This window comes from Hemitrygon akajei, chromosome 19 (genome assembly GCF_048418815.1).
Source record: "Hemitrygon akajei chromosome 19, sHemAka1.3, whole genome shotgun sequence".
Lineage (NCBI taxonomy): Eukaryota > Metazoa > Chordata > Chondrichthyes > Myliobatiformes > Dasyatidae > Hemitrygon > Hemitrygon akajei.
The window spans coordinates 54,982,277-54,996,959 of record NC_133142.1 but is presented as its reverse complement, the minus strand read 5'-3'; the positions used below and the strand labels follow the sequence as shown (position 1 = coordinate 54,996,959).

Below are 14,683 nucleotides of genomic sequence, written 5' to 3'. Positions count from 1 at the left end.
TAAGTCAAGGGTAATAAACTGATTCTGAGTGAATGAGGGAGTAGGATCTGGTGAAGCACATAGTATTAGTTGCATAGTGAATGTGCAGGTCCACTACCCAAAGCAAGAAGAAATAACACAACATCGAATGGTATAACCATTTGGTTTTAAAGAGTTGTACCAATCTAATCTAAATATAAGTTCTATTTACAAAAGTCAGACAGGGTATTGTATGGCGGTGAATGTTTTGAAGTTTACAGGTAATATTTGTTACGAAGGATGAACAACCCTGATGGGCAAAAGGGTGTAGGGTTGCCCATGTCCCCCTCCCCTGGGAGAATTACAAACCGTTACTGTTGACAGGCTGCTAATGAGAGAGAAAGAGATGGAACAAAAACATACTTGGACTGGAACATTTGCTTCAGATAAGGGAGAGATAACACCGGGAGGAAGAGACTTGTTGTTCCACCATATTATGACTCCTGTAAGACTCACGGCTCCGGAGAGGGCTGTTTACTTGGTACTATTCTGTTCATTAAAATTCCTCAGTGGACAGCCAGAGTGGGCTGGTTTGATGGGCTAAGCCATTCAAAACTGATTGACACCTGAGACCCTGTGAGTAGGGATAAAAGTGAGGTCTGGGGAGACACCCCTCAGACACACCAGGAGACGCACCAAGAGACACACTAGTGAGCACTGTTTAAGGATTGGAACCCACGAGAAAAGTGGGGGGCATCGGAGACCGAACGAAGGATCGGTCAGTTTTAACTCACAGTGTTTATAGCGAGGCCGGTGGGGGCTTGTGTGTGTGTCCACCCTTGCCTGGGTGACGAGTCCACCATAGAAGAACGGTCTAGCTAAAGGACAGAGGGGTCATATCTGCATGGCCACAACAACACATCGACAGATCAAGAAAGTAAACGAAGGTTTGCAAGACAATAGCTGTCACTGTTTGCTCACCCTTTCTCTCTCTCTCTCTCTCTCTCTCTCTCCCCCAACAATTACAACACATCAACCAACAACTACCTCAGCCTGTATGAACTGAACTGAACTTTATACTCACATATGACAATTCATTATCCCCTAGACAACGATAGAGCTTGTTTATTAATATTATTATTATACTCACACTTTTAGGTTTAGTATTGCTAACGTGTATTATCTGTATATTTGCATTGTTGATATTGATTTGTATATTTTTACTAATAAACACTGTTTGGAAAATAGTACCAGACTCCAACGGACACTTCTATCTTTGCTGGTATGACACCCAGTTACAGGGTACGTAACATATTAAACAAATTACATTTGATATGAATATTAAGGTATATCCTCCTGATTATTCCATCATTGTTCATTTGGTGGTATAGCTTTTTGTAAGAAAGTAAACATGGCAAGTCAAAGGAATAAATAAATTGGAGGTAGGGGGAAGAGGGTGGGAAATAAAGTTGAAAGAAAAGATAAGCTTAGCACATGGGCATGGGGAATTTCTTAAAAGGATCAAATTAATATTGAGACAATGAAAGAAAAGATGAAATAATGAAGAAAAAGTGAAAAATATCCATCTAAATAAGGGGAATAAATAAAAAATTTGAACAGAGAAGCATATTATTCTTGCTTACCTAATAATGCCACTACTCCTCTGAGATCCTGTCAAAATAAAATCCCACCCTCAGTACCCTCTGCCTTTTATGTCTTGAATCCAACCTGCCAATTCCCTGTGGATCTCATCTTGTTACACATCTATTAAACTTCCAGGGCAATAGAAGCAGAAATGCAGTGGCAAATATACTCATGCTTATGTACCCAATAGAACTCCGAAATGGAAAATCATCTTAGAAACCCAAACAAACTTATGAAGGATTGCTCATAAAAATTGAAAAGAATTGAAATATTTTAGATTTTTTTTGATACGTCAGATGGATTTCAGTTTTGGAAAGCAAAAATTAAGAAACAATCCTTAATTGCTCCAAACATCAAATAATACACAGCAGGAGGGATTTTTAGTATAAATTGGCTTCAGGATGGGCACGAAATTGCAGGCCAAATGGCCTGTCCAGTGTTGCGCTGTTTTATATTCTGTGTTAATCTGATCATAATTTTGTCGCACACAAGTTCTGAATTTCACCTCAAACGAGAATATAGAAGACCCAATTAAATTTGTATCAGTGTGAATATTTTATATAAAGTATGTAGCTTACATAGGAAAACTAGCATACCATATAGGTGAACTTTTCACTTTGGAAATCTTTTAATGTGGGAGTAATGTATTTCCCATGTTGGTGTGGAGTATGCAGAGATAATGACAGGGGGATATGACCTGAAATTTGGTCATCCCTTTTTTTTAAAGACATACTGCAGTTCTGTCTTAAATGATGAGTGGCATGTACAGCTCACTACCACCATTTGGTTAAAGACAAGAAGTAGCCTCTAACATCTTATAATTCCATTGCGACACAACCTAAATACTGGAGGAACTCAGCAGGTCAGGCAGCAGCTATGGAAATGAATAAAGGGCCAAGACCCTCCTTCAGAACAATAATTCCAAAGATAGTTCGATGGCTAAATCTGACAGACTATGATCCTATTATACAAGTAGTATTTTAACAGGATGTGTCCTACCTTTGTCTTTCCAGATCCTGAAGGACCAACTAACATCAGTCCATGCCGGACAATGGTGGTTTCATATAACTGAATGCACTTAGTTACAAAGCCTGTATAAGTAAGAGAGCACAATCATTAATATAACATTTTCAAAGAAATTTAAGAATGTAAATCAAGTGACAATATATGGGTAGGTCTGTGGCTTTCTGCTATCAACTGAAAGCATTGCCAGTGGGATTATGACAAATTTAAATTGCTTCATGCAGTTTTTCATCCACTTAAGATGATTTATTGGAAAATCATACAGTTGGCAAAAACTCCAGCTGAAAACACAAGGTGGAAAAATGGGATGTCATGACTTTCTTAGCAAGTTCAGATATTTTTATTCTCAGTCACCTCAAACATTTGAACTGATAAATTATCATTTTTATAAAAGTGTGAAATATTTGATATGGTTATAGAATTCAATTCATTATTCTAATCCTTATTTTAAATATCTTATTACTTTCATTAAATAGAAAATAAGGATATTGCTTGCTAAGATTACTAAAGAGTATTTTCATGATTTTATTTCATTATATACTACTTTCATAATTCCTTTTTCTTACTATCACTTGCTTTTGTAAAAATTCTACTGGATTAATTAAACTGAAAATGCAGAAAAGTAATTTTTATCAACACTGCCAACTTTGTGTAGATGCAAGTTACATTCCTTTATTTATAGCATCTGGTGTACTACATTGAACTGTGGTTGTGGGATGAAATAAGCCAGTATGAATAGAGATCATGAGAGTCCTGGGTGGTCTCAGCTATGATATCTTTCTTGCTCAAAATCCTTTCAACATCATTACCTGAAGAATAACCCCAGGTGAGGTATTGGAATATGGTTTGTACCTTTGTATTAGCCAGTGCTTACAGCAAGGGTCCCGAAAACTAGGAACATGAGTCCCTGGAAATGAGTCTACTGCTGTGGAGCAAATTCAGCATTATGGCAAGTGAAGCCCGTCTAAGAGCCCAGTGGCTGCAAGGCAACAATTGCTCCTGAAGCCGATGGTGCGGGACCCAAGACTTCTGCTGGCAGCAGTGAGAAGAGACTGGTCAAAAGCAGGCACACGCCACTGAAAACCTATTTGTTTTCCACTCTTATCCTAAATTATGTTAATTTTGCTCGAAGCTTTAATCAGAGCAGAGGAATGGAACTGATCATGAGCTCGTGTTCCGCCTTTAGGAACCGATGCAGCATACAACCCCAGCAACGGCCATAGCTGCACTCTCCACTCTCATCCATGCCAATCCCCCGGGAGATCGCAGGACATATTGTGCATTGAACTGGTGGAAGTATGGGCATTGCCCCCCAAAAAACTGTTGGAAAATGAAACATTTGTAGGACGTATTCCTAATCTTCTGGTATGCTTTCCTGTCAATATGAATCAACTTTATACATCAGGTTTCAATTGTCTATAGCATGGCTACTGACATTACAAAGCAACCACTTGAAAGGATAATTGTTCTTTGAAAAATGACTAACCATTAACATCTTTTAGATTTTTCTTGGCACATTTATTGCGAATGGATTCCTCCAGAATGCCATAGTCAACAGGCTGTTCCTTAATCTTTGGGAAGAGATCTGACACAATACCATTGAAGAGCTTCAGATCATCTTGTAGAAACTTGGGTATATTCACGTCACGGATTGCTCTCAGACATATCAGTTCCTAAAACATAGCAGAGCTTTCAGTTTAAAGAAACATGGTCAAGACTCGCTTGATATATGAATTTCTTTAATATTTAGTTTGGATCTATCCACAGTTCAATTCTATATGGCTTTTTAGCTTCTATTCTTTCTTGCTACATCTTGGAATTAGAAAGTTCTTTACATCAAAATTAATGAGGATCCAGACTTCTTTCCTTAGTTTTGCCTTGAATCACTTTAGATAGAGATAGGTTTAAATAAAGATCCATTGCACTAAACTGCTGAGCACTGAGACGCTGATCTCACAGAACAGACATTTATAAAGATCAGTAAGTAAGATTTGGGCTGTCTCTGACACCTTTGATAAGCAGCAATAGAGCAGCATTGATATGGAAGAGGATTCAAGTAATGGGGGAAATTTTAATATGTTAATGAACCTGTATGCCTCATATTTTAGCAATCATCTTCATATGAGAATTTCACGATGAGTTTCACAAAGCTCAGAAAACTCGGCAATGAAGCGGAACTTGGAAATGCTTTCCAAGCATGGCTTTTGGGTCAGAAAGAGAAGTCCTTCTTCCGTGAACCAGTAACCTGCAAATATTATGCTTGGTAAATGAGATTTATGGCTATTTATATAGAATATAGCATTAATGTTAAGACTCTTGGCAGTGTGGAGGATCAGAGGGATCTTGGGGTCCGAGTCCATAGGACACTCAAAGCTGCTACGCAGGTTGACTCTGTCATTAAGAAGGCATACAGTGCATTGGCCTTCATCAATCGTGGGATTGAGTTTAAGCCAAAAGGTAATGTTGCATCTATATAGGACCCTGGTCAGACCCCACTTGGAGTACTGTGCTCAGTTCTGGTCGCCTCACTACAGGAAGGACATGGAAACCATAGAAAGAGTAAGAGGAGATTTACAAGGATGTTGCCTGGATTGGGGAGCATGCCTTATGAGAATAGGTTGAGTGAACTCGGCCTTTTCTCCTTGGAGCGATGGAGGACGAGAGATGATCTGATAGAGGTGTAAAGATAATGAGATAATGATAATGTGGATAGTCAGAGGCTTTTTCCTAGGGCTGAAGTGACTAGCATGACAGGGCATAGTTTTAAGGTGCTTTGAAGTAGGTACAGAGGAGATGTCAGGGGTAAGCTTCTTACGCAGAGTGGTGAGTGCGTGGAATGGGCTGCCAGTGGCAGTGGTGGTGGTGGAAACGATTGGGTCTTTTAAGAGACTTTTGGATAGGTATTTAGGAGCTTAGCAAAATAGAGGACTATGGGTAAGTAGGTAATTATAAGGTAAGGACATGTTCAGCACAGCTTTGTGGGCTGAAGGGCCCGTATTGTGCTGTAGGTTTTCTGTGTTTCTATTTATTTATCTATCTCTTTGGGATATAGTTCTGAATTGCCCCCAGAAACTCTAGCCACTGCTGCTCTGCTGTCATCCCTGCTAGTGTCTCCTTCCAATTAATTTTGGCTTGCTCCACTCTCAGGCTTCTGTAATTCCCTTTAACCTACTGTAATACTGATACCTCTGACTTTAGCTTCTCCTTCTCAAATTGCAGGGTAAATTCTATCATATTATGATCAGTCCCCTAAAGTTTTTTTTTACCTTTCTAAACAATTCCAGTTCATTGCACAACACCCAATCCAATGTAGTGGATCCCCTAGCAACCACAAGCTGTTCTAAAAAGCCATCTTTGAGGCATTCTAAAAATTCCCCATCTTGGGATCCAGCACCAACATGATTTTCCTAATCTACCAGCATTTTGAAATCCCCATGACTATTATAATATCACCCTTTTGACATGCATTTCCTAAATCCCATTGTAATTTTTGCTACAGTTCAGAGTCCTTAAAACAACTCCCATCAGGGTCTTTTTACCCTTGCAGTTTCCTAGCTCTATCCACAACGAATCTACATCTTCTGATCCTATGTCACCTCTTTCTAAAGATTTGATTTAGCTTTTTTACTAACAGAGCCATCCCACTACCTCTGCCTACCTGCCCGTCCTGTCCTGTGTATCATTGGATGTTAAGCTCCCGGCTATAATCTTCTTTCGGCCACAACTCAGTGATGCCCACAATATCATAGCTGGCAATCTCTAACTGTGCTACAGGTTCATCTACCTTATTCTGAATACTGTGTGTATTCAAATATAACACCTTCATTAGTGAATTCATCACCCTTTTTGATTTAGTCTGCTTTTTACATTGCAACTCATCCCATTTGCCCTACCAGCAGCCTGTCCTTGCCCCATCCTCCTGCCAAATTAGATTAAAACTTCTCAAACAGCTCCAGCAAACTTGCCTGCAAAGATATTGGTCCCCCACTTGGGTTCAGCTGTAACTTGTCCCTTTTATACAGGTCCTACCTTCTCCAGAAGAGATCTCACTGATGGTGATCCAGAAATCTGAACCCCTACCCCCTGCATCTGTTCGTCAGTTACACATTTATCTGCCAAATGGTCGATTTCTTACCCTCACTGGTATGTGGCACAGGCAGCAATCCAGAAGTTACTACCCTGGGAGTCTTGCTTTTCAGTCTTCAACCTAGCTGCCTAAAGTCTCTCTTCAGGATTTCTTTGCCATTCCTACCTATGTCATTGGTGCCAAAATATACCAAGACTTCTAGCTGCTCACCCTCCCCCTTCAGAATGTTGTGGACCCAAACCTATACATCCCTGACCCCAACACCCATACCATATGGGTGTCTCTATTGCATCCACAGGATCTTGTCTCTATTCCTCTAACTATGGAATCGTCTATCACTACAGGAGTCCTCTTCACCTCTCTTCTGAGCCTTAGTGCCAGACTCCATGCCATAGACCTGGTGGCTCCCCCCAGTAGGTCTTTCCCTCAGCAGTATCCAAAATGGCATATTTATTATTGAGGGGAAAGGCCACAGGGTACTCTGTACTGGCTGCCCTTCTCCTTCTCCTGACAGTCACCAAGTTACCTGCCTCCTGTAACCTAGGGGTGACTACCTCCCTGTAGCTCCTATCTTCCACTTCCTGAGTTTCCTGTATGACCTGATAGTTATTGAGATGATAAATTAATCAAATTATTTATTTTGAAATTTTGTATATGAATTTTTAGACAATATCTCAAAATTTTGTTGATGATTTATGAATTCTTTAAGAGTAAATTCCCATTATCTGAACTACCACAAAGTGTTGGCACAGTGGATATTCTTATCTGCTTTCCACATATTTATCAATGTTTTTCAATATACTTCCAGATATCCATTATTCTTAAGTGTAAATAATCTGATACTTTATTATTGCAAACTCTTGCTATGCATTATAGTTAAACGTTGTACATTTTTTATACAGTAGGTGTGTTTTCTATGTGAAATGCACTCTATATACTAAAATCCCTTTGCATATAATCCACTCTGCTTGATTCAATAAAACTTGAAGATTTTGTACTATATATAATACTCTTTAATTATTTCTGCATTCTTCTAGCTTTCATCATATTTACATTATGTTCCTAGCTAGTTCAATACACATTTACCATCTGTTCATCAACATGAAATTCATTCTGGCGATCTCTTATTCTTATATAAAATACTTTTTATTTTAGTGAAGAACTTTGTTGGTATACTAATGAATGGCCAATATATCATTGCTATCATTTTTAATCATATACACTGGATTCCAGTTAACTGGGACACTTCAGGACCAGAGCATGTTGGCCCAATTAAGTGGGCTACCCTGATTAGCTGAAATTTCATGGAAACAGTTAAAAAGGTATAAGAAGGAATATTACCATTTAACCGACAAATTGTGTATTTAAGTGAAATACAGTGCAGGTTAGAACACCACCAATACTGCTACAATATTATAAAATTGTGTATTAGTTCCTAATAGTCATCAATGGAGGAATTCATTCAGTGTACACTGCCATGTTCTTTTGATTGACTGTAAATGAACAAAATCAGTGCAGACACCTAGTGCAGATAATGGAGTGCTTTCATACAATGCTTTTGATGATTTCTTCCTATAAATCTTCATTTTCATTGTAACATTTGAAGGTATTGTCGATACCTTCAAATTCTTTGTAGTTCCTAATTTGTTGAAGAAGTGTTTAATTTTCACTCCTGGCCGTTTCTGGCACCTCCAAGTCTGGATGCTTGGAACTGCAGTGTGCAAAATAGTTCTAAATTGTCTTACTGCTTATTTTACACCATCAGTGGGTGACAAAAATCTTTGCTTTTTGAAAAGTGAAACACATAACTGACACTATTTAAAACTGTTCACTCTAAGCACAATATATTACCTAATGGCCACACAAATGCACACAACTGACACCAGTTAGAAACTGTTCAGCAACAGTGCTCTGTCCCAATTAAACGGCACAGTGCACCAAAGAAACAAAGGGAATTCAGATATTTTTTTATTAGTTTCTGTTCTTTAAGAGTTGTCCCAGATAAGCAGCTGTCCCAATTAACTGATGGCTCAATTAACCAGAATTCACTTAACATAATACACTGATTAATTATAGAATGACTATTAATCTATGGTCACAGATAGTTGTTCAATGAATAATATATACTGTATACAATATAAATCTCTTTTGTAAGATTAGTAGTATATTCTTACTATTATCTTTATACAATCACTTTATTCTTTTAATAGTAAGTTATTATTTCAATTAATCTGTGTACTAGATTAACAATTATGCATCTATTATTCTGTATTCAACATAAAACCATAGAACCATAGAACATTACAGCACAGAAACAGGCCTTTTGGCCCTTCTTGGCTGTGCCGAACCATTTTTCTGCCTAGTTCCACTGACCTGCACTTGGACCATATCCCTCCATAGACCTCTCATCCATGTACCTGTCCAAGTTTTTCTTAAATGTTAAAAGTGAACCCGCATTTACAACTTCATCTGGCAGCTCATTCCACACTCCCACCACACTCTGCATGAAGAAGCCTCCCCTAATGGTTGCCTATTTTGTAAAATATGATGAACTACTTCCTCATTTTAGAATAAATACTCTTTTCCAGTAGATCTTTCACCTCATCCATATCAGGGTTCTCTCTCTTCAGGTTTCCTGCTGCAGAGATCACAGTTTTTACAGCTCTCATTCCAAAGTCATAATGATCCTAAAGCAGAAACATTAATTAGTAATCAAATTAATCTTTGACAAACTATGTGGCTTTGTGTTCAGATTGTTCAGGTTGGAAGCGCTGTGGAACTTGTAAACATTGTTAACAGTTCTCTTAAGTTTATTCTATTTGATCGATAAACTTAGTAGACAACAACACAGATGAATGAAACATTTTGTTCTTCAGATTTCCAATGTCTGCTGGAAATCTGAAGAGCAAAATGTTGGAAATACTCAGCCATCAGCTTCAATAAGAAGAGCAGAATTAATACATCCTATTCTGATAAAAAGTCATTGACCTGAAATATTACCCATTTCTAGCTTGATGGTAGCTACTTGTCATGCTGAATGTTTCCAGCATTTAAAAAAATCTTATTTTCTCAATAAAATGTGGAGGGAAGCTCATAAATTAGAGAATGCAGAAGGGAAAGATTAAGTATCCCTTGTCTCAGCTGGTTAAGGTCAAGAGAGGAGAGCAGGGGCAGGTAATGCAGTTATAGATGTCCATACTGATTCAGCAGACCTTGCCTAACACTGTGAGGCCAGCCATTTAATATTATTCTGGTGATGTCAGGACAGGAAGTTACATGTCCTGAGAAAACTGCAATGGCTAAAAGCCAAAATGATACATGGTGATGAGTTACAAACTTCTCTAGTATTTAAAAATTTTTTAAATGTAGTGAATGAATCTATGTTAGTAAAACACATTGTTCAGATAAATGGGTTCATAGGAGGGAAAAATTGTCAAGAATTCTTATATTTATGGCCTTCAATGTAAATAAAAGGTTACTGTACACCAAATCAAATTTGTTTAGAAAGCAAAGAAAACTTCTTCTCCAGATAACCCAGCATATACTTAGCCTCCCCCCACTTTTTATCCCCCCTCGACCATCCCATGTTACTTCACTCCTGATGAAGGGTTTCGGCCCGAAATGTCGTCACTACCTCCTCCCATAGATGCTGTCTGGCCTGCTGAGTTCTGCCACTATTTTGTGTTTTTATTTATTTCCAGCATCTGCAGATTCACTCGTGTATACTTAGCCATGGTTCAGTAAGGAAAGATTAGGTGGTGAAATTGTAATAATGATACTCCAGTTTGAGACTGTTAATTTACCTGTGAACTGAGTTGCTCGCTGGACAGTTTGAAGGTTGTGGTGATTTTCTTTGCGAGTACTTTGGCATTGCTGAACCCAAAGGAATACAGAGAAATCTCAGCGATCATGGCATAGTCAGGAACCATCATTGCCACAGGCCTGAACAAAGCCTAAACAATGGGAAACATTAATTTCCAACCGATCAATGAACATGCATTCTACATGACTGAACATGAAATATTCTCAGATAGGGATGTGTTAAACACTGTTTGAATAATAATTCCTCATAACACCTTGAGAACACAGGACTAGTGGCATGGAGCAATGAAGGGTGTGTTGAAAGTAGAAAATTCCAGAGATATGGAGTCTAGGCCAATATATTAAACATAAATCTTTGCTATTGTTTTGTTTTACATCTATTTCCAGCCTAGCAGACTGACAGATTATCAAGCCATTAGATGACAGTTGTTGTAGTTGGAGGTTACAGTGGGATTGTCTTAAGTGTTCTTCGGAGAAGCTGATAGGAGATGAATCAAAGTATTCCATCAAGAAAGAGATTCTGGAAATTAAGATCAAACAATGTAATGGATTTCAGCACTGAAGAAAAAGTGAAAGGAGGAGATTGGGTGAGATAATGGGATCGAGAGAAAGAAATTAAAGCAGATGATCAAGATTTGGTTAGGGGATTGGTGACAGGAAGCTCACACAAAGCTTGGGGAGGTAATCCTAAACAGAGCTGTGAAGAGAAACCATAAGCAGCTGACAGAGGCTTCTTTGAGGCTCATGGATGATGGATACTCCACAAATCAATCTCCAATAAAAGCTACACACACAAAGTGCTGCTGGAAAGCAGCAGGCTAGGCAGCATCTATAGGAAGAAGTACAGTTGACGCTTTGGGTCGAGACCCTTTGTCAGGACCAATGGAAAAAAGAGATAGTAAGAGATTTGAATGTGGGAGGGGGAGGGAGAGACCCAAAATGATAGGAGAAGACTGGAGGGGGTGGGGTGAAGCTAAGATCTGGAAAGGTGATACAGAGCTGGAGAAGAAAGGAACATGGGATGAGAGGCCTAGGCAGAAAGAAAGGGGGAGGAGAGCATCAGAGGGAGATGGAAAACAGGCAAAAAGTTATTATGAGAGGGAAAGAGAGAAAAAAATTAAAAACTAAAAATTAGGGATGGGGTAAGAAGGGAAGGAGGGGTCTTAACAGAAGTTAGAGAAATCAATGTTCATGCCATCCGGTTGGAAGCTACCCAGACGGAATATAAGGTGTTGTTCCTCCAACCCGAGTATGGCTTCATCTCAACCATAGAGGAGGCCATGGATAGACATATCAGAATGGGAATGGGATGTGGAATTAAACTGTGCGGCCACTGGGAGATCCTGCTTCCTCTGCCAGACAGAGCGTAGATGTTCAGCGAAATGATCTCCCAGTGTGTGTCTGGTTTCACCAATATATAGAAGGCCGCACTGGGAGCATTGGACACAGTATATCACACCAGCCAACTCACAGGTGAAGTGTCACCTCACCTGGAAGGACTGTCTGGGGCTCTGAATGGTGGTGAGGGAGGAAATGTAAGGGCAACTGTAACACTTGTTCCATTTACAAGGATAAGTGCCAGGAGGGAGGTCAGTGGGAAGGGATGTGGGGGACGAATGGACAAGGGAGTCGTGTAGGGAGTGGAAAGTAGAAAGTGGGGGGAGGGAAAGATGTGCTTCATGGTGGAATCCCTTTGGAGATGCCGGAAGTTACGGAGAATTATATGTTGGACATGGAGGCTGGTGGGGTTGTAGGTGAGGTCAAGAGGAACCCTACCCCTAGTGGGGTGGTGGGAGGATGGGGTGAGAGCAGATGTGCATGAAATGGGAGAGATGCGTTTGACGGCTGAGTTGATGGTGGAGGAAGGGAAGCCTCTTTCTTTAAAAAAGGAAGACACCTCCTTCGCCCTGGAATGAAAAGCCTCATTCTGAGAGCAGATGCGGCGGAGACAGAGGAATTGAGAGAAAGGGATGGCGTTTTTACAAGCAATAGGGTGGGAAGAGGAATAGTCCAGGTATCTGTGAGAGTCCATGGGCTTATCGTAGACATCAATAGATATATAAAAACTGTGGAAAGAAATGACTTGCAGGATCTAGTCATTCTTTGTCTTGTTGCTGCATTTTTCCAACTTTGGGAACCCTCTCCAAGTTCCAAGTGTACTCTAGAAGACTGGTATAAAAGTGATTAATTAATTTGTGAGATGGAGCAAGTTCCATCCAATCTTTCAACACAGATATTGTAGAAAACATGCAAGCGATAGTGTGCTGCAGATGCATTTCTCATTTAAACCCAACTCCATTACTTGCACAATCATTTAAAAAACTCACAATGCTGTCTGACTTCTAGCGAGCTCATCAGAAACTCTGCATCTTAACCTAAATTCCATCCCCCAACCACTTAGCACATTTCTTCAAGATTGTTTAATGTCATTTCCAGTACACAAGTGTAAAGGAGAACAAAATAATGATCAATCCAGCCCAATGCAGACAAAATGAACACAATAATAATAAGAACACAATATAAATATATTCGATAGCCTACAGTATATACATAGACTGATGTTATGTACGTAAAGACACAGGAGTGTCTCTACATAAAATTACACTGATTGAAAATGATAAAAGTGGAGGGGAGTGTTAGTGGGTGGAAGTGTTGATCAGCTTTCCTGCTTGGGGAAAGTAACTGATTTTGAACCTGCTGGACCTGGCGTGGATGCCATGCAACTTCCTTCCTGATGGGAGTAGGACAAACAGTTCATGAGCAGAGTGGGTAGGATCCTTCATGATATTATTGTCCCCTTTCCAGCACCTTGAAAGAGTGCAGAGAAAAATTTACAAGGACGTTGTCAGAACCTGAGTTATAGGTTAGGACTTTATTCTCTAGTGTGTAGAAGAATGAGGGAAAATTTGATGTACACAAAATTATGAAGGGCATAGATAGGGTAAATGTAAGCAGGAATTTTCCACTGAGGTTGGGTGAGACTACAACTACAGGTATTCGGTTAAGGGGGAATGTTTAAGGGGACCATGAGGGGGAACTTCTTTACTCAGCAGTTGGTGAGAGTGTGGAACAAGCTTCCAGCAGAAGTGGTAGATGCAGGTTGGATTTCAACATTTAAGAGAAATTTGGATAAGTACAGTACATGAGCGGGAGGGGTAAGCTCCGGGTGAAGGTCAATGGGACTAGGCAGGTTAATAGTTTGGCATGAACTAGATGACTGTTTCTAGATGCAGTGTTCTATGACTCTATGACACTCATGAACCTGATGAGGTTTTTAATCACAGTCCATTAGTTTCATAGTCACCATTACTGGCACTAGCTTTGCTCTTATTCCCAAATTAACTGTTTAAATCTAAACTCCCTAGCTCTATAGAAATATTCAAATTTAAATCTCTGAATCCATAGTCATAGAACATAGAAAGACGAACCGTAGGCCAGTTTTGTCCAGAGGTTGGACAAAACCCGAGCTATCTGTCTCTTCTATGAGTTGGCTCCTGCAACTGTATAATTTCTACATTGCAGGACTAATCTGTTTAAACTTATTGTGTGAGCTCAGCCAACAACCTTCTAACTCAGAGGCAAATATGCAACCTTTATACCATAGCTGGCACCTTAAGTCACATTGAAAGTGCAATGGCAGAGAACTGTTATTCAAGCAAAATTTAGAAGAAACCTTTAGAATTATAAATACACTAGATCATATATGTCAAACTCAAGGCCCGCGGGCCAAATCCGGCCCGCGGTGGAATTATCTTTGGCCCGCGAGATAATATCTAATTACTATTAAAGCTGGCCCCAGTAATCGAAGTGCCTATGGCGTATGATATGGCTAATACTGAGTTTATTCAGGTACCAGGTTTTCAGGGTTTTTAGTGTTTATTCGGCAGTCTTGCTCGGCAGTCTTCTTCATAAGAAACGGAATTTGTAAAGTGAAACACTTTGTAGTTATAGCAGAGACTGAGACACATGAGAGCAGGCTGAAAAAACGGAGGCAACGAAAGCTGCGTTCGCACGTGTCCGACTGATCCGGCCCGCATGAAGCTGCATTTTGCTCAATCCGGCCCGTGACCTAAAATGAGTTTGACACCCCTGCACTAGATAGTGGAAAGTAAGATGCTAATTCTTTATTGAAATGAAATAAAGGTACAA

The 14,683-nt window shown here is 39.6% G+C and overlaps 1 protein-coding gene across 1 annotated transcript in view; it reads right to left on the bottom strand.

Annotated features, from left to right (window-relative positions):
* Positions 1–14,683, bottom strand: part of dnah1 (dynein, axonemal, heavy chain 1) — a 367,482-nt gene that overhangs the window by 165,465 nt on the left and 187,334 nt on the right. The window contains exons 32-35 of the mRNA XM_073072534.1: positions 10,516–10,665; positions 9,313–9,399; positions 4,112–4,298; positions 2,602–2,693 (exon numbers count right to left, since the gene is read on the bottom strand). Coding sequence (XP_072928635.1) covers positions 2,602–2,693; positions 4,112–4,298; positions 9,313–9,399; positions 10,516–10,665 — 516 coding nt within the window. The remainder of the gene's footprint in view (positions 1–2,601; positions 2,694–4,111; positions 4,299–9,312; positions 9,400–10,515; positions 10,666–14,683) is intronic.